This window comes from Notolepis coatsorum, assembly GCF_963971535.1.
Source record: "Notolepis coatsorum genome assembly, chromosome: 13".
In the NCBI taxonomy this organism is placed as follows: Eukaryota; Metazoa; Chordata; class Actinopteri; order Aulopiformes; family Paralepididae; genus Notolepis; species Notolepis coatsorum.
The window spans coordinates 40,215,121-40,236,489 of record NC_140177.1 but is presented as its reverse complement, the minus strand read 5'-3'; the positions used below and the strand labels follow the sequence as shown (position 1 = coordinate 40,236,489).

Sequence of the window (21,369 nt, the reverse complement as noted above, 5' to 3'; positions counted from 1 at the left end):
AGACACCGTCGGCCAGATGGGATACCGCCAGCGGCTTCTCTAACCCCCCCCTCCTACTGTCTTACAACCAGCGGGACCCCCCCCCCCCTTAGTGTATCCAGCTATAATCATTTAAGTACCATCGCTATCGTTTCCTAAATATTCCAGGTTGTATACTTACTCCCTGCGCAACCAGAGATTGGACATTCAATGTTGATTTACCTACGAATACTCATTTGCCATAAAAGTGCATATTCCATATTTCAAATCATAAATGTAATTAAGTGATCGTTGTATACACCCTTTGCTGTATTAAACTTTCGATTTGGTACATTTGTGTTGGTTCGTTTCATCAGGTGGGAAAGTGTTCATCATACTTATATCTTGTACTGGGTGGCCAGAAGTTAAAGTACATGAGGTAGTGGTATTAAATATCATATCTAACAATACAGTCAGGGAATTGTACCCCTCAGTTACAAATGTCCTAACCCAGTTGTACAATAAAGACCAAGCATGGCTTTGTCAGTATTCCAATGTACAGCCCCACCCAACCCCACCCCACCTACCCAACCTCCTCCAATGTACAGTTTCCATGTCAAATGTATGTCAGTATTCCAATGTACAGTGTCCCCCCCCCCTACCCAACCCCCCCCCCCCCCACCTCCAATGTACAGCCCCACCCCACCTACCCAACCTCCCCCAATGCACAGTTTCTATGTCAAATGTATACTCTTCTTCTGGATTTTTTTAGTATCACAAACAGTACTGTATTTGAAAATCTGGTATGTCATAAATGTATAGATGTAGCAGTACTGTCTATCTGTATGTCATGTGTGTCATATGATGAATTGAAAATGGGGGACCCTGATGGAAACAAGACGAAAGTCTTTCTCAGGTCTGCATCCTCTTAACAATTGTATGTATTGAGCTGTACTGTACTGTACCCATTCTGCAATCTGTTAATAAACTTTTCAATCAATCAATCAATCAATCAATCAATCAATCAATCAATCAATCAATCAATCAATCAATCACACACCTGCTTATGAAGGTAAGCGGAAGGGGGTGTGGTCAGACGGATGTTGGGAGGTAAAGGTACATGGTGAAATTTTTTATTCAGTGCTCGTGCACGAAGTGAAGTACAGTGCAGAACAGGTGCTGAGCAATCCATTAACGCCATAGAACAGTGAAAAACCTTTCTTCATAACCAAATCTGTAACAGAATTAGTTGTGAGTGAAGGATTGTTTGCTTTTTTCTTTTCCTCTAAGAAACATCCACAGTGTTTCTCTCTTCACTTCTCTGTTTCTCATAGGACAAGTCAAGTGGGAAGTGCTTCTTTCTCCCCACAGTTGCAAAGAGCGAGTTATGATAATGTGAACAGATACAGTACCCGTCCCCAAAAATATTTGAATCGCCCCAAAGTCAAGTGTTCCTTTATTAATCCCCTTAGGGAAATTCAAGTGTCATAGCAGCAGGTAGGATCGGTAGTAATAATAATAGAACATAGAACAAGTGCAAGTAGTAATACTAGTGATAACAGTAGTAGTATTGAACAGTAGTGGGTGGCAGGATTCAATCAGACATTAGTAATAGTGATGATGGTATACAGTACATGGTCCAAACTGTATATACATACATTGGCCGTATACATTGTATTGTATACATTTTCGTCATAATGCATAGGCATGTCAAGTGGGAAGTGGTTTTTTTCACAGTTGCAAAGACTGAGTTATGATAATGTGAACAGATACAGTAACTGTATCTGTATCTGTCTGTATACATTGACCATCCCAATTTTACATGTATTTTTATGTATCTTTTTTACATTATAGAAATAGAATAAAGTATAAATGATGGCTTCAGAAATAGAACAGTTTAAATATCCACATAGTTTGGGCCAGTCCTTATTTAGTTAGACTGTGTTCTTGTTTGGGCCAGTGCTAAGTTAGTTAGACTGTGAGCTTGTTTAGGCCAGTCCTAAGTTAGTGTGGTATATTCTAAGTCAATACATTAGATTAATCACAGTGCATACAGGTTGCTAACTGGAGGTAAGAAAGCAGAATGATACAAACAGGTCCTCATCTGACTCCCAAAAATAGCCAGTAAAGAATAACGGTGTAGTCAGGGCAATGGAACTATAGTTCAACTCAAATGGTTTATTGCTGCAGGGCTCAAAGTGAATATAGGGTTGTTTACATACAGGGATTATTTCATATTAAAACATGCTGTACAAATGATTGTTGAGGTGTACATAATTAGAGCCCATTCACAGTGGCTTTCTCACATCAAACAAGTCTGTACATAAAACAATAGTCATGTTACGTCAATGAAATAGAATATACCTTTGCCATCACATAGTTAAACCTGGTCCCAACTAGGGACCTTACCTTTAAACTAAACATCACCAACAGTGGCTCTATGGTTTACTTACGTCATGGCAAACAGCATTTTCTGTGGAGCAGGGAGGCTCAGAACCCCCTGGGGTTTTGGGTATCTGTCTGGCCTGTCTCTCTAACAATGCGTTCTGGTTTATATACTATGGCATCAACCAATCATTTGTTACATTCAAATATGGAGCTGTACCAATCAGCTGTCTTCGTGGGGGCTGTCCGCCCCAAGAACTCCTGTCCGTGTGGGTTCCTGCAGCAACAGAGGGGGGGGGGGGCCGTGGCCCCCTCCTTTGGGCTGGTTTTCTCATGCTGCACAGAGGCATATCCCAATAAACATTTACAAAGTATCTCCAGTGTATATGAATTACACTCTTCCAGTATTATCACAGTTTTACTCTTTTGCTTATATTTTGATACCAAACAGTGCTTAAGGATAACTTGATATACGTATATTTTACCAGACTAAACCTTTGTAATTTAACTGTGATAAATATACCAGGGCCCTCATTCATCAACGTGTCTTACGCACAGATTTGTGCTTAACCTGTGCGTACGATCATTTCTAAGCAAAGAGTGGGATTCATCAATTTCAACTTGAACTTGACTTAGTGCTTATGTCTACGCACAGCTCGGAGCACACTTAGCTGACGCCCAGTGGTAGAATATTATTACAACAAGGAAATGAGCTTCTGTGCATTAGTTTCAACACTGGCGGAGCGCAGTCAGTCAGTAGCCTACACCCCGTATATTCCGATAACGCTATATAAACCATGCTGCATTCATTCTGAGAGAAAGATCTATTATTCCAAATGCTATTTATAGGGTTTTGACCATAATTACACTACTGTTGCTATTTTACAATGAACTATAATGAATTACGGTTCATACACTTCTAATATGGTCAAAACCCTATAAATAGCATTTGGAATAATAGATCTTTCTCTCAGAATGAATGCAGCATGGTTTATATAGCGTTATCGGAATATACGGGGTGTAGGCTACTGACTGACTGCGCTCCGCGTATCTCAACTCGTTATTATTTTGCGCACAGACCGCAGAAACACGGGAACGTTTTGATTATATTTAAAAGGCTTTACGTTAAACGAAACAAGTGGAATTTCAAAGCTGTAAGCAGAATACAAGTCATATGAACACCCACGATATAGTGTTCTTCCCCCTTTTTACTGTATAAGAAAGAATAGAAAACGCATTGCAATGACACCAGATAGTGGACAGACTATGTATATGATGGGATTCAAGTTCGCGTTTTTGTTGATCATAGGCATGCTGTCAGAGTATGATATCTTAATCAAACATTCTAGAACATTTGTCGTCACAGATCATGTCCTAATAGAACATAGGCTATGGCATGGTCCATCGTGATATTGTGTGGACTGTTATTACTGTACCGGTACCACCCATTGTGACAACAGCCTTGTGAGTCCCGCACACAAACATGATGGAATTCAAGTGTATGTATTGAAAGGCAGGCTACATCATACATGCAGTGAGATTCATTGTTCTTGTATATGCTCTCGTATTATTGTTTATATAGGCTACCCAATACTGACATCAAAATAGATTGTAGTATGCCTCTAGAAATCATATGCAGCAGGTAGAAAATTTACGGAAGATCCATCGCGATTTGGAATAAAATTGAGGAGAACTTTAATCCCTGGGTATTAATCAAACAACACGGGAAAAGGCAGTCATATTCCAGCGCGGTCTTTATTAGTGTTTGCGCTGCCCAGGCAGCAATGGTTAATAGATATCATATCCGACATCACCGTAAGTGTACACGTCTGTCAGCCTGTCTCATGACACGCTTCCCTCGGCTTAGTCCATTTTTCCACATTTCATGGGGGTATTCCATTACCGTATATGGTTAATCGGGGCGGTTCTGGTATGCAAATACTTAAAACAGTGCACGAGCTCAAACGTAGGATCAAAGTCATATTCATCATGACAGGTGTGCGTAGAACCTGCGTACGCACGTGTGGTGAATCCCGATTTTCCTGTGCGTGTGTAGCCGGTGTGATCTTGTCTGCGTTGTGTTTAGTCGATTCGACCCCTGTTAAGGGATCGCCCTGAGTGGGAGTTGAACCCCGGACGCCCGCGTCACGGGCGGCATCACAGACCACTAAGCAAGAAGTGAATTCACTGCTTGCTTCCGGGTCTGGATGCCTCTGGGGAGTGAGTTTACTTGCAGTACCGCTTACCATCCACAGCCACGTCACTACTTGTACCCGTGACTGTGGATATACTGCGGTACCTCCGTTACACTCACCCCACTAAACTCACACCACCCAGGGCATCCGGGTCTAACGGCACCACATGTAGCCGGTGTGATCTTGTCCGCGTTGTGTTTTTAAAGTCGATTCGACCCCTGTTAAGGGATCGCCCTGAGTGGGAGTTGAACCCCGGACGCCCGCGTCACGGGCGGCATCACAGACCACTAAGCAAGAAGTGAATTCACTGCTTGCTTCCGGGTCTGGATGCCTCTGGGGAGTGAGTTTACTTGCAGTACCGCTTACCATCCACAGCCACGTCACTACTTGTACCCGTGACTGTGGATATACTGCGGTACCTCCGTTACACGTGCACTGATTCTACATTCTGTGCTTACGTGTGAAAATAGAACATATTCTACGTCCACGTTGATGAATGAGGGCCCAGGATTCTTGATTCCAATTATTTATCTAGATGTTTTCTTTGTAGAGTTGTCAATCCAATCAAAGCCAATCAACTATCATGCTTTTCATTTCACTTTGAAACATGTCCTATTGATTAATGATCTTTATTCCTGTCTTCTACTTATCAGAGCCAGTATCTGCTCAACTGTCTCTGCTGAAATTTGCTAAACAGTTGGGTGTGACTTTTTAGTCCCTTTGTTCTGGTGTTTGAGCAGTTGGATATTGGGGGTTGAGTGACTGTTCCTGCTGTTATCTGATGCAGTTTAACATAGCAGGGGGGGTTGCCCAAAGGTTTTCTCACAGAATGTTTGACACAAACAGCTCAGCACCATGGTTCCTTATTTTTAGCCACTGAAACTGAGACCCATTTTGCTCCAAAAGGCACACAAAGCTTTTGCATATATTTCTTCTATACAGACATATTGATTATGAAATTCCAGTCAATGGTACCACATTAGTTAGACTGTGTTCTTGTTTGGGCCAGTCCTAAGTTAGTTAGACTGTGAGCTTGTTTAGGCCAGTCCTAATTTAGTTAGGCCCGGAGCCCTATTTTCTGAAAATCCGCCTAAAATACATACCTAAGTAAATGGAATATTGCTCCACTTCTACAAGTCCATTTGCATATTCTTGGTAACTGAGGACATCTATGGACTTCAGTGATTGTATTCCCAGTGTCAGAAATATTGTGTCTATTACTAGGCTTTCTTAAATTGTGATGAAACAAAGGAGAATATGAATTATGATTTTTCTTTGCATCTTTGACAGTGAATAACACCATGCTAATAATGACCAGACATGAAAAACTGCCACTGATCTCGTTCAGTACCTTCTTGAGATCATGTGTACAGAAAATCTAAGGAAATTAATAAAGGGAAGATGATTAAACAGAAGGTTCTGTAGATACATTACTGAATTCTCCCATCCGGACCAATGCAATTTGAAATATTATTATAGAATATAGAATAGCAGGCTTATAAATTACCTTATTATAGCCAATTCGCACATTTATGGATTGTGCCAAATCTTATATTTCAAATGCCCATGTTCAATTTGGATTTAGTATCACCAGGCGTGCATAAGAACAGTGTACAGTACAGTATGTACAGTAGCTTTTTTTTTTTTTTTTTGCCAGTGTGCCACCATTTTTAAACTAATTTCAAATCGAATTGTTACTACATGCTAAAAATAGGGAAGAGAAACTACCTAAACTATTAAAAAAATTCATACAGAAGTAATTTGCTTGAAACCCCATAGAGGCCTTTGGGAAGTGTCGTTCGGAAAAATTCCAACGCTCGTTGAAAGTTCTCGGTGTCCTCTTCAAAATGGCTGCAAAAAAACTACAATTCCCGACGTAAAGTTTTTCCAAAATGGTCGACTTTCGCGAACTAAACAACAGCAAAACGAAAACGAAAATCTATCTAATAACACTTTAACCTATTGGTAAACTAACGTATTGATGATAATATACATTATAACTGCTGTTGTGACATGGTTATGATGTTTATACTTGAATACGTTTGAAAAATAAAACTATAGTTTTGTCAGACAGTCTCTAGACAGATTGATTTATGACGTGATGTAATTTGCGGTGCACCGATGGACCGCACGGGTGGAAGAGGCTAAGTTAGTTAGACTGTGAGCTTGTTGACCAAATGCCAATACAGTGTTGGAGCCAGCTGTGTCTGTCAACAGACTCAGTTACAAGCTGAGCCAATCCAAGGGATCAAACACAATACAAATAACAATGTCATATCAATGAAACATGTTGATCAATAATATTTTATGACATCCCTAATGTGTGTGTGTGTGTGTGTGTGTGTGTGTGTGTGTGTGTGTGTGTGTGTGTGTGTGTGTGTGTGTGTGTGTGTGTGTGTGTGTGTGTGTGTGTGTGTGTGTGTGTGTGTGTGTCCAGACCCTCTCCTCTTCGCAGCGCTTGAGTCTGGAGTCGTGCTACAGACAGCTGGACTCGCTGACAGACAGATTGGCAGACCTCAAACAACGATTCAGCTTCGATAACACCCAGCGCCTGGCTCAATCAGCACAGATTGAGATGGAACAGGTCTGCTACACTGCTCACACAATACAGCTCGGAGAAACATCTTTAAAATAATAGATGTAGTTTAAAATGAAACATCTTTAAACAAATAAATATAGTTCAAAATTAGAATCTTTTTATTAAATGAATAAATATTGTTAAAATGAGAGAAACATCTTGAATTAAACTAATAAATATAGTAACAAATTAGAGAAATATCTTTAAACTAATAAATATAGTTCAAATGAAACATCTTTAAACTAATAAATATATTAGTGTATAGCATATGACATGGTGTATGTTTGTTCATTGATGTGACCGTGTCTGGCAACATACTGTTTGTGTTCTTTTTATTTATTTTTTATTTTCTTTGTTTGTGATTTGTCTTGATGTGTGTTTGTGAAACTATAAAAGCTGAAAATAAAATATTATAAAACTAATAAATATAGTTCAAAATGAGATTTTCTTTTACTAACAAATATAGTTAAAACGAGAGAAACATCTTGAATTAAACTAATAAATATAGTAAACATTTTTAGAAATATCTTTAAACTAATAGTTCTTTATTTACATTTTAAACTAAACTAAGTTTTATGAACTGTCTGAAGTTAAACCCCCTTTAACTGGGGGACATTGAACAGTATTACATATCAGTAATAGTATACTTATTGAGTATAGTTTTATACATTTTTTCATCTCTTTTTACGCAGCCTGTAGAATAGATGGTTATGAGCCAAAGAACCACTTTTAGTGGTATTTAGCACCCTTTTTTGTTAAGAGTGTCGAACAGCAGGCCTTTGCACACACCCCACCTTCCCTCCCCTGCTAAATGAGATGTGTTCCTTTTATGCAGTCTGTAGACTAATATGAATGAAAGGTTATGTATATAACCTAGTTATATGAGTACTGGCTGAGCGTCCCGCTCTTAAGCCTATCGAGATATACCTCATCTCATGTACCTACTGTACTCCACTAATGAAAAAACAAATACGCCCATCACCTGCCGGGTCCCGCCCCTATGGAGGCGTAGCCTATAAGACACTAGGCATGGTCACCAAACACTCTTCCTCGCCAAAAAACCCGTTTCCAGGAAAAGATTCCTCAAAAGGGAACTGATATATGCCACGCTAGATCTCAGGTCAGATTGATAACCCCATAACTCATTGGTCTGCTCATCTTGACATCAAGCAGGGCCCTGCGATGTGTTTGACATTCAGAATCCAGTGGGTCTCCAAAATGTTGTTGTTGTTATCAAATTACACCTGACCGACAAAAATAGCGAATGCACGTTCCGACCCCCTCCGTCATTGACTAGGTCAAGTGATAGAAGTTGCGAAATCTCTATTTTGTTTTATCACCGGGAAGGTTTTATCTGACAAGTATGACCCTGTCGTTAATCAGATGATTTCCATTTCCCTAATCCGTCGCACTGCAACTGGAGAGAGTTACTCGACGAAGCCTCAATGCAACGCTTAATATCTAGAGTCATTATTCTATATCATTTGAATAAGACTAGATTATCTACTTCTTTTTTACAACTCTGTAGTGAGAAGAAAGACATCAAACATTCAATCTGTACTCATAGTCATAGTCACCTCAGAGGAAATCAGGGCGGCAGGGCAGCATCGTGGCCCATTGCTGGCAGAAAGCAGTGCTCGAACTCAATGGATAATTATAAAAAAATCATTTTTATTTAATGAAGTTACAAAAAAGACTGTATTGGAAATGTCCAATACAGTTTAAAAGATTATATAAACAAAACATCTCATCTCTAAGATAGCAATAGCCTAACACGGCTGGTGTCTGTATGCAAAATCTGATTGAAAATCTGAAAGTCTCAACATCTCAAAAATCTGCATCTCAAAAACTCTGTAAAATCTCTGCTGGGAGCCTGCGAGTTGGTCTTTATAAAGCCCCCAATATCTCTTCACTATTGGTCCAAATACAGTCATGTAATTTCTACCATCCAATCGACGTACAACACATAATGACTAACTCTCCTCCCCTCCTAGTTGTCATTGGCTGCCGTCTACTCCACTGGTTTGTAACTTAGAAAGTAATTGTAACAGTAACAGAGTGGAAAGTCCCTCTGTCTCTAGCTGGAGAAGAAGGCCCCGTAAGCACATTCCTGAGAGGTCCAGTCAGTATCACCAGTCCTGTGTAATACACAATACAATACATCCTTCTAGCATGAATAGCTTATATGCTCATATATATATATATACAGATATATTCATACATATATATATACCTGTACTATTCAATACCCATACATAATAACACTGATTGATCACACATCATATATGTATTTTTTTTTTTTTATCCACTTTTTCTCCCATTTTCTATATTTTCTCCCATCCCAATTTCGTATCATCCAATTCAACCCTCCCCTGTCACAAACGCTATTTCTTGCCTCCCACAAGCCGGCTGCAATGTGGACTAAGTCATACATAGCACAAGTCCCCTCCGGTACTTGAGGTAACAGCAGTCACATCTTTTCACCTGCGCAGCTCGATCTCTCAGTGGCGAGGAGTAACGCGTGGGAGGCTCACGCTGCCCCCGACACTTCCTGATTCTACTGCGCAGGCGCACCAACCGACCTGTAGGAGTCGCTGTCCACAACGCCCGATCCCCACCCATCAGTTTCCCACCCCCCAATACGGCCAATGTGTATTAGTACGGACGACCAGCTAAACTGAAAGCAATGTGGAGCGCTGGGATCGAACAGGCGATCCCAGCATCTCCGCATTCGTGGCGAGCGCCTTGCCCACTACGCCACGTAGCCGCCCTACATCATATATGTATTTTGTAGTTTAAGGCCAGTTCCTTGCCTCATAACTGTAAGACAGTGATTCTCTCTTCTGCTCTCATCTCTGTGGTCGTCTCGCTCGGAGCTGTCTCTCAAGGTCACATTCTTAAGGGGCCCCTTTCATTCCGAGCAGCCCCATGCATCCTATCAAAAGGTTTTTGTTTCCAGTCTGACTGCATATTAACTGTAACATAACATTAACATTAACTGTAGTATTAGTTTTTAAAGTGTATAAAGAATATACAGCTTATATAAGAATACAAGTGTGCACCCGTCACACACCGAGAGGTTTCCTCTGCCACGGATCTCGGCCTTTTTCTGCAGGCAGGACAGGCAAGGGTTAAAATGTGCCACCCTGCTCTTTTCATTCTGACTTGTGCAGACCAGCCCATACACTTCACATATAGACACATACAGTAACATATGCCTAGATCTAAAACAGATATATACCATAAACATATGCTTAAACCTTTTACATCCCATAATTGACAGAGAGAACAGGATGTCATAATTAACCAGTGTCACTAGTGTGACTCTCAACACCCCCTCTGTCATTCTGTTCTGTCATTCTCCACTGTCTTAATAGCGTCTGTACTGGGGGACGAGATGGCGATTGTGGGGTCACGTGGCTGTGACTCTCCACACCCCCTCTGCCATCTTGGTTCCCTGTTACCCTGGTAGCCGGCGGGAAGACTTGCATCTGTTGTTTCCTGGCTGGACGGCCCGACAGGATAGGGGCCACGTTGTTGCTTGGTATCCGGCGGGAAGACTTGCATCTGTTGTTCCCTGGCTGGACGGCCCGACAGGATAGGGGCCACGTTGTTGCTTGGTATCCGGCGGGAAGACTTGCATCTGTTGTTCCCGGCCAATGCACCCAGTCGTCGTCGTCTGAAGAACACAATGTCATAGTTCTTAAGGTCACCTCCTCTGACCTCTTGGATCTCTCCCGTAGTTTGAGGTAGGTCGAATTGTCACCTCTCGGGCTACCCCACGGGTCCCCGAGAATTGTAGTAGCAGTCCTCTATTGAAGTGTGGTTGGCCTGGTCGTGTGACCCTGTCCGTAGGCCATGCAGGACATCACAGATACAGTCCACAGAGGACTCATTTCTTTTCTCTCTTTCAGGTCCATTCAGGGCTCTTGTCGCCCTGTAACCTGGGTCCAGGCCGATGTCTCTCTGTCTCCATGTCACAGGATATGCGGGCATAATATCCCCTGTGTCATTGCCTGCCCATTCTCCTCCAATCCTGAGCTCCAGGAGAGCTTTCAGAGAAGGCCCCTTGCTGATAGGTCTCAGTTTGGCCTGCTTAGCTCTCTTGTTCGGTCTAGGAGGTTAGTCCCTTGGGTACCGAACTCTCTCCCTAGATCTTGATCTAGATGAGGACCTTGAGGATGCTCTGGAGCTTGACCTATCCAAGTTTCTTTAATAGTTGTCATACAGAAGTACAGAATACTTTTATGCAAAATGCTTCTTACTGTTACGCTCCAGAGACTGTGCAAGACAAGATAAGTATGAAATAAAATAACATAGTATAGCATGTAAATTAGAAGTAAAAAATTAGGTCACAGTGTTCAGTATAGACATATGTACAATGTTCGATGCAGAGTAGACGTAACTGAGTTACCATATAATATACAATACTGTGTAGTGTACTAATATACAATACTATATAGTGCAAGGCAGAAATAGGATGAGGTGCAATTTAGGTACAATTTACAGTAGGTGTACGAGTTGTAGTGCAAATCCTTTATCAATAAATATAAAGTGTGTTTGTGTGATCTAAAGTGTGGAGAGTGGGTGCTGCAGTGTGTTGTTTGTTTAAGTGAGTGTGTGTGTGTGGGTGTGTGTGCTGTGTGCATTTGATGGTTGTTGCATAGTGTTTATTGTTCGTTTAGCAGCCTGATGGCCTGGGGATAGAAGCTTCTTCTGAGTCTTTCTGTGCTTGCCTTAAGACTCCGGTATCGCTTGCCTGACCGCAGCAGTTCAAAGAGGCAGTTGTTCGGGTGGCTCGAGTCCTTAATAATTCTCTTAGCCTTCCCCTTGCACCGCTTGTTGTAAATGTTCTGGAGGGTGGGAAGCCCCCCTCCAATTGTGCGTTCGGCTGAACGTGTCACTCTTTGTAGTCTGCTACGGTCTTGTGCAGTGCTATTCCCAAACCAGGAGGTGATGTTGCCAGTCAGGATGCTCTCTATTGTACATGAGTAGAAGTTCCGAAGGATCTTCTGACTGACTTGGAACTTCCTTAGGCGCCTGAGGAAGTAGAGGCGTTGTCGTGCCTTCTTCACAACACTGTCAATGTGTGTGGTCCATGTCAAATCCTCGGATATGTGGGCTCCGAGGTACTTGAAACTGTTCACTCTCTCAACCGGTGCCCCGTCGATGCTGAGGGGGCTGTAGTCCTTGACCCCCGACCTCCTGAAGTCCACAATCATCTCTTTTGTTTTGCTGACGTTCAGGGAGAGGCAGTTCTCCTGACACCACTGTGACAGGTTCTCTACCTCTTCCAGGTAGGCCCTTTCGTCGTTGGCAGAGATCAGGCCCACCACTACTGTGTCATCAGCAAATTTGATGATGGTGTTGTTGTTCCGCTGTGCTACGCAGTCATGTGTGTACAGGGAGTAGAGGAGGGGGCTCAGAACACAGCCCTGGGGGGCCCCTATGTTGAGCGTGATGGATGAGGAGGTGCAGTTGCCTGCTCTTACCACCTGGGGTCTGCCCGTCAGGAAGTCCAAGACCCACTGGCAGAGGTCATAGTTCAAGCCCAGGTCCCTGAGCTTGGCTATGAGTTTGGAGGGGACTATGGTATTGAATGCTGAGCTGTAGTCGATGAACAGCATTCTCACATAGTTCCCCTGCCTCTTGTCCAGGTGTGATGCTGCTGTGTGCAGCACATGGGCTATGGCGTCCTCCGTGGACCTGTTGGGGCGATATGCAAATTGCAGAGGGTCCAGGTTGATGGGGAGGGAGGAACAGATGTAGCCCTTCACTAGCTTCTCAAAGCACTTCATGGCTATGGAGGTGAGGGCTACAGGGCGGTAGTCGTTGAGGCAAGCGGGCGTAGATTTTTTGGGTACAGGGATGATGGTGGACTTCTTCAGACAGGTGGGGATGACAGCCTGTTCCAAGGACAGGTTGAAGATGTCAGTGAATACCGGGGCCAGTTGGTCGGCACAGACTTTTAGGACGCGGCCGGGGATGCCGTCCTGTCCTGCTGCCTTCCTGATATTCACTTTTTTAAAGATCCGTCTCACCTCATGCTCTGTTACCCTGAACACTGAGTCTCCATCAGCAGACCCCCCCCCCCCCCATTGCCGTGGTTTGTAGGCTGGTGTTTTTATTCACAGCCTCAAACCTCGCATAGAAGGAATTGAGATCATTTGCTAAGGAGATGTCATTGTTCAGTTTGAGGGAGGTGCCTTTGTAATCTGTCATTGTTCTGAGGCCCTGCCACATGCCTCTAGAGTCAGCCTGTTCGAACTGAAGTTCAACTTTATCCCTGTAACGCCGTTTTGCCTCTTTTACTGCTCTCCTGACGTTGTATCTTGCCATCTTGTGTTCTTCCATGTTGCCTGTCTCCAGCCCGGTGTTGTATGCTGATGTGCGCACTTTCAGAGCCTCACGGACGGATTTGTCTACCCAGGGCTTTTGATTTGGGTAGATTTTAATTGTGGTGGAGGGGATTGTTTCTTCTACCAGAGTACAGACATAGTCAAGCACCGTTTCAGTGTATTCGTTAATATTGGCTGTGTTATCACGGAATACACTCCAGTCTGTGCATTCAAGTGCAGCTTGGAGTGACTCCTCTGACGTCACGGCCCAACGCTTAACCTCTCGCGAGACCACCGGCGTTCGCTTGAGACTTTGTTTGTACTTTGGCAAAAGAAAGATGGCGGCGTGGTCCGATTTACCGAATGGACTAAGAGCCTGTGACTTATACCCATTCTTAAATTGCGAGTATACATGGTCTAATATGTTCTCGCCTCTGGTGGGACAGGTCACATGCTGATAGAAATTCGGCAACACCTTTTTAAGACGCGCGCTGTTGAAATCACCCAGAACCAAAATGGCAGCGTCAACGCTAGCTATCTGTTGTTTGTTTACCTCGTCGTGAAGTTTTGAAAGTGCGACCCCAGTGTTCGCGTGTGGTGGAATGTACACTCCGATGAGGATGATGGACGTTAACTCTCTTGGGAGGAAGAAGGGTCGACATTTTATCGTGATAAACTCCAGGTCTGGGGAGCAGTGGTTAGACAGTTCCTTTGCGTTGCCTACATCGCACCACTCCTTGTTTATCATGAAGGCAATGCCGCCTCCTTTCTTCTTTAGTGACTCTTCTGCCGTCCGGTCCTTGCGAAGGACGAAGAAGTGGTCTGCCTGAGTTCTGATCTGGGTCAGTATATTCCTTTTTGCTATTCGCTGCGTCGTCCACTGACTCCGGGGGACAGCCCCCCTGTCTAAGAATGCTCCTGGCCCGAGATAGGGCAGGTTCTGATCCTTCCGGTCCGAACTGTACTGTCGGTCTCCTTGGTGTATCCTAAGGAGGGAGGTCGGTTCATTCCAGGATCGCAACATATTCACTTTGATCATCTGATCCTTTATAGAGCGTACAGCTCTCTCTGCCACCCCGTTCGTATTGGGCTGGTAGGGTACAGAGTATTGGGCCATTACAACCGCTTCCTCTATGTTTCAGTCCTGCTTTTAGATACTGCTATTCGTCCCGGTGGCACTGGTTCAGGTTTTGTCCCCCTTACCAGCGCACATTGTTCACAGGCCTTTCGGACTGTTATCGCTCTTTGTTTGGCTTTAGGTATGAGAATGTTGTTAGTTCTCAGGTATACCAACATCCTCTTACTTCCGACATGTCCAAGGTTATCATGTACCTGTCTGATCATGTGAGTAGCCTCGTCCTCCGGTACTCTCACCGTGCCTTTGTCTTCCCATGGCAGAGTCCAGCTGACTCAGGGACACCGGCTTTTCTATGGCCGCTACCTGATCCAGGTATTCCCTGCTGGCCGACTTTCCGGTGTCCGTGATATTGAAACCTAGATACCTCAGGGTGTGTTTCGCGTTCTCGCACTTTGAGGCCTATTTTTAATCCGGCCCTGGATAGGCGGCTCACTACTTGGTCCAGCAGTTCCAAATGTTCCTTTTCCGAGTCATTGGTCCAGTACACGTCATCGATGTATGTGGTGACGTCCAGACCTTTCAGGATGTCCTCTATGACTCCTTGGAACACATTCGGAGAGTTCTTATACCCTTGTGGTAATACTGTCCATCCATAAGACAGCTAGTTCCAGGTGAACGCCGTCTTTTGGGTGGATAGGGGGTCGATAGGTACTGACCAGAATCCATTAGCCAAATCAATGCTAGACTTCCAACGTTTGTTGGGCAGATTCCTGGTTGTTTGTGCTATGTTTATCATTGTCCTGGTATCTGAGCAAGTTCTTGCATTCAGGGCAATTAGGTTGTGCACTAATCTCCATGATCCATCGGGTTTGGGGACTCCCATTACAGGGGTATTTGTTGGAGCAGAGTCCAACATAGTCAATACGCCCATTTGTTCCAATTCCGTGATTGTTTCCGTCCACTTCCTTCTTGCACAGGGGGTCAACCCTGTGTTGCGCTTGTCTCGGTCCAGACTGGGTAGTTAGTGACTGTTATGTCTGGTGTTAGCTCTGGCTAGTTAGCCTGCTGTAGACTCAGGCTAGGTAGCCTCTTGTAGATTCAGGCTATGTAGCCTCTTGTAGACTCAGCTCCTGCTGATACCACCAGCCTGTATGATTACGCTGGTTCCACTTCCGTCACAGTAGCAGGACTTATGCAGGACTTATTCTGACTTTAAGTAAACATTAGGTTACTTCTAGTTCAGGTGACCTGTTACCTTTTTTCTACTTAAGTTCTGACTCTAAGTAAGCATTATGTTACTTCAAGTTTAAGTGACTTTAAAGCTCCCTAGTCCTTTAACTTTAAGGCTCCCTTGGCCAGCTGGTCGCAAGTCGTTTTCAGTTTTGACTCCAAGTAAGCATTATGTTACTTCAAGTTTAAGTGACTTTAAGGCTCCCTAGTCCTTTAACTTTAAGGTTCCCTTGGCCAGCTAGTCGCAAGTCGTTTTCAGTTTTGACTCCAAGTAAGCATTATGTTACTCCAAGTTCAAGTGACTGTAAGGCTCCCTCGGCCTGCTAAACTCTAAGTAAGCATTATGTTACTTCAAGTTTAAGTGACTTTAAGGCTCCCTAGTCCTTTAACTTTAAGGCTCCCTTGGCCAGCTAGTCGCAAGTCGTTTTCAGTTTTGACTCCAAGTAAGCATTATGTTACTCCAAGTTCAAGTGACTGTAAGGCTCCCTCGGCCTGCTAAACTCTAAGTAAGCATTATGTTACTTCAAGTTTAAGTGACTTTAAGGCTCCCTAGTCCTTTAACTTTAAGGCTCCCTTGGCCAGCTAGTCGCAAGTCGTTTTCAGTTTTGACTCCAAGTAAGCATTATGTTACTTCAAGTTTAAGTGACTTTAAGGCTCCCTAGTCCTTTAACTTTAAAGGGGAACTCCAACATTTTGGGAAATTAGCTTATTTAACATCTTCCCTGGAGTTAGACAAGAAGATACATACCTTTTTTGTCTCTGTGCGTGCATTTTAGCTTTGGGAATAGACGCTCCGTTAGCATAGCTTAGCTTCATCACTGGAAGTGAGGCAGGACAGTAGCCTTACAGTGCCTTACAGTGTATTGCAAGGTCTGACATTGACCAGATTTGATATGCATGACCTTGGTGGGCTCTAGGTCAACTCCTGAAAAGGGGGTCAATGTCAGACCTTGCAATCAAAAGTTAGGGGGCGCACTGAAATTATGGCAAGGGTTATTAGCCCCCTAACTTTTGATTGCAAAGTCTGACATTGACCCCCTTTTCAGGAGTTGACCTAGAGCCCACCAAGGTCATGCATATCAAGTTTGGTCAATGTCAGACCTTGCAATACACTGTAAGGCACTGTAAGGCTACTGTCCTGCCTCACTTCCAGTGATGAAGCTAAGCTATGCTAACGGAGCGTCTATTCCCAAAGCTAAAATGCACGCACAGAGACAAAAAAGGTATGTATCTTCTTGTCTAACTCCAGGGAAGATGTTAAATAAGCTAATTTCCCAAAATGTTGGAGTTCCCCTTTAAGGCTCCCTTGGCCAGCTAGTCGCAAGTCGTTTTCAGTTTTGACTCCAAGTAAGCATTATGTTACTCCAAGTTCAAGTGACTGTAAGGCTCCCTCGGCCTGCTAAACTCTAAGTAAGCATTATGTTACTTCAAGTTTAAGTGACTTTAAGGCTCCCTAGTCCTTTAACTTTAAGGCTCCCTTGGCCAGCTAGTCGCAAGTCGTTTTCAGTTTTGACTCCAAGTAAGCATTATGTTGTTGGGACTAACGCGTTACAAAGTAACGCGTTACAGAAACGAAGTTACTTTTTGCCGCAACTAGTACTCTAACGCATTACTTTTGAAATTCAGTAACGCTACTTACGTTACTGAATGGTTTGTTAGTTCGTTACTGCGTTCTTTTTATGTAGATTCATAGCGAGCGTCCTTATTTCGCCTGCGTTTGTTTTGTTTACTGTAGACTGAAAGGCGCTATATAAAACGAAGTATTATTATTATTATTATTTCTTTCCGTAGCCTCATTCTGTTTTCGCACTTCTGATTGGCCACTGACGTTCTGAAAGAAATAGGCGCTCTCTACAGTAAACAACAAGAGGACGCTCGCTATGAATCTACATAATAAGAACGCAGTAATAATAACGAACTAACAAACCATTTAGCAACTACTTTAGAGATAATTAATATACAACATGGAAACGAGATAAAGAACATGTTTGAAGGGCTGCTGGAGTCAACTGGACTAACGTTACATCTCGACCACCGCAGACTGGTGACGGTGAGTGCAATGTGTTCACTGAAACTCAAGATCAACGGATTTGGACTGTACGAAATCTGCCAGGGAATCTCATAATACTAATCAAACAATATAAATATAGTCCTTTCATGCACAATTGATATCCTAACTATTCTAACGTTGCAATGCTTTGATAACAACGCTGCAAGATGGTTATGAATGAATTAATGAATGGATGAATGAATGAATGAATGAATGAAAACTTTATTTAACAGATTGCAGAATGGGTACAATACAGTACGGCTCAATACATACAATTGTTAAGGGGATGCAGACCTGAGAAAGACGTTTGTCTTGTTTCCATCAGGGTCCCCCATTTTCAATTCATATAGACATTTATGACATACACAACATACATGACATTTATGGCATAGGGACATATAGGTATTTAGTACTGATACATTTGTGACATAAGCGGTATTCAAATATACAGTACTGTTACCCCTAGATCCTGACAGAGTATATACATATGATGGGGAGGGGACTGTACATTAGGAGGGGGTGGGTGGGTGGGAGAGAAATATACATACAGCGGGGAGGGAATATATAATGAAACGCTCTAGACCACATTGCTTAGCAGAGTTCGGTGATGTGAATGGAAACTGTCAAGTTGATCAACCGATTTTGAGTATATGGGGCATGGGACTTGAGCAATTTTTTTTTTTTATTTTTTTTTAAATAACTAAATAGTTACTTTTCACAGTAACTCATTACTTTTGGGTGTAAGTAACTAGTACAGTAACGAAGTTACTTTGAAATGAAGTAACTAGTAAAGTAACTGAGTTACTATTTTTCAGTAACTAGCACAACACTGTAAGTTCAAGTGACTGTAAGGCTCCCTCGGCCTGCTAAACTCTAAGTAAGCATTATGTTACTTCAAGTTTAAGTGACTTTAAGGCTCCCTAGTCCTTTAACTTTAAGGCTCCCTTGGCCAGCTAGTCGCAAGTCGTTTTCAGTTTTGACTCCAAGTAAGCATTATGTTACTCCAAGTTCAAGTGACTGTAGTAAGTATTATTTTACTCCAGAGGCACCTGACAGCAGTCATTTCGGTTCATATTCTCTCGGCTTTTGATACCTATTCAATTAGTATAAAGCCCAACTCACTTGAACTCATGTTCTAAGCCCCAGAACCTCCGATCCGTTTTGACAGACCTATAAACCAGTGACTTGGCCGCCCAAGCATTACAGCGTCCTGTATGCTGAAGCTTCCGAGTCCCCACAAATCTGATAGGCCCGTCGGATATAGAGACCCTGATGCTCGCTCTGTCCCCCCGCGTCAAGGTGCTAAGCTTGATGAGAGTTTGCAGAGTCTCAATTTTTATCCATAGGCGCTGGTGAGTGTACATCTCATGCAGCTGATATGGTTGGTACGGGTGTAACCTACCAAATAGTTACTGTCAGGAAATCCCTTCTGAATTAAATAGATTACAAATTTACTTTACTTTACTCTGGTTTAGAGAAAGGACAGACATCTTTACATAGTATACTTAAAATGTATACAAAATGCATGTAGTATTCTATGTCATGTTTCTTCCTAAATGACAATAACACTATATATTATTCCTCTTGACAGATGAGCTGTATGTTCAAGTTCTTTAATAGTTGTCATACAGAAGTACAGGATACTTTCATACAAAATGCTTCTTACTGTTACGCTCCAGAGACTGTGCTAGACAAGATAGTATCAAATAACATAATAACATAATATAGCATGAATTTAGAAGAAGAAAATGAGGTCAGTGTTCGGTATAGACATATGTACAATGTTCTGAGTTACCATATAATATACAATACACAATACTATGCAGTGTACTAATGTACAGTACTATCTAGTGCAAAGCAGAAATGGGATGAGGTACAATTTTAGGTACAATTTACAGTAAGGTGTACGAGTTGTAGTGCAATCCTTCATCCATAAATATAAAGTGTGGGGAGTGGGTGCTACAGTGTGTTTGTTTAAAGTGGGTGTGTGCTATAAGTGTGTGGAGTGGGTGCTACAGTGTGTTTGTTTAAAGTGAGTGTGTGCGTGTGGATGTGTGTGCTATGTGCGTTTGGTGGTTGTTGTTGTGTAGTGTTCATTCATTGTTCGTTTAGCAGCCTGATGGCCTGGGGATAGAAGCTTCTTCTGAGTCTTTCTGTGCTCGCCTTGAGACTCCTGTATCGCTTGCCTGACCGCATCAGTTCAAAGAGGCAGTTGTTCGGGTGACTGGAGTCTTTAATGATTCTCTTAGCCTTGCCCTTGCAACGCTTGTAGTAAATGTTCTGGAGGGTGGGGAGCCCCCCTCCAATTGTGCGTTCGGCTGAACGTGTCACTCTTTGTAGTCTGCTTTGGTCTTGTGCAGTGCTATTCCCAAACCAGGAGGTGATGTTGCCGGTCAAGATGCTCTCTATTGTACATGAGTAGAAGTTCTTAAGGATCTTCTGGCTGACTTGGAACTTCCTTAGGCGCCTAAGGAAGTAGAGGCGTTGTCGTGCCTTCTTCACAACACTGTTAATGTGTGTGGTCCATGTCAAGTCCTCGGATATGTAGGCTCCGAGGTACTTAAAGCTGTTGACTCTCTCAACCGGTGCCCCGTCGATGCTGAGGGGGCTGTAGTCCTTGACCCCCGACCTCCTGAAGTCCACAATCATCTCCTTTGTTTTGCTGACGTTCAGGGAGAGGCTGTTTTCCTGGCACCATCCCGCCAGGACCTTGACCTCTTCCAGGTAGGCCCTCTCGTCGTTGGCAGAGATCAGGCCCACCACCACTGTGTCGTCAGCAAATTTGACGATTGTATTGCTACTCCGCTGAGCCACACAGTCGTGTGTGTACAGGGAGTAGAGGAGGGGACTCAGAACACAGCCCTGGGGGGCCCCTATGTTGAGGGTGATGGATGAGGAGGTGCAGTTGCCTGCTCTCACCACCTGGGGTCTGCCAGTCAGGAAGTCCAAGACCCACTGGCAGAGGTCATAGCCCAAGCCCAGGTCCCTGAGCTTGGCTATGAGTATGGAGGGGACTATGGTATTGAATGCCGAGCTGTAGTCGATGAATAGCATTCTCACATAGTTCCCCTGCCTCTTGTCCAGGTGTGATGCTGCTGTGTGCAGCACATGGGATATGGCGTCCTCCGTGGACCTGTTGGGGCGGTATGCAAATTGCAGGGGGTCCATGTTGATGGGGAGGGAGGAGCAGATGTAGCCCTTTACTAGCTTCTCGAAGCACTTCATGGCTATGGAGGTGAGAGCTACAGGGCGGTAGTCGTTGAGGCAAGCAGGCTTGGATTTTTTGGGTACAGGGATAATAGTGGACTTCTTCAGGCAGGTGGGGATGACAGCCTGTTCTAAGGACAGGTTAAATATGTCAGTGAATACTGGGGCCAGTTGGTCGGCACAGACTTTTAGGACGCGGCCGGAGATGCCGTCTGGACCTGCTGCCTTCCTGATATTCACTTTTTTAAAGGTCCGCCTCACCTCATGCTCTGTTACCCTGAACACTGCGCCTCCATCAGCAGCCGACCCCCCCCCCCCCCATTGCCGAGGCTTGTGAGTGCAGTTGCACT

The 21,369-nt window shown here is 43.5% G+C and overlaps 1 protein-coding gene across 1 annotated transcript in view; it reads left to right on the top strand.

The window, feature by feature from the left end:
* LOC311239337 (protein Niban 1-like) overlaps positions 1-21,369 on the top strand; it is a gene marked incomplete at its 3' end in the record, with an annotated part of 121,538 nt that overhangs the window by 44,109 nt on the left and 56,060 nt on the right. Inside the window, exon 10 of the mRNA XM_084327643.1 lies at positions 6,976-7,122. Coding sequence (XP_084183769.1) covers positions 6,976-7,122 — 147 coding nt within the window. The remainder of the gene's footprint in view (positions 1-6,975; positions 7,123-21,369) is intronic.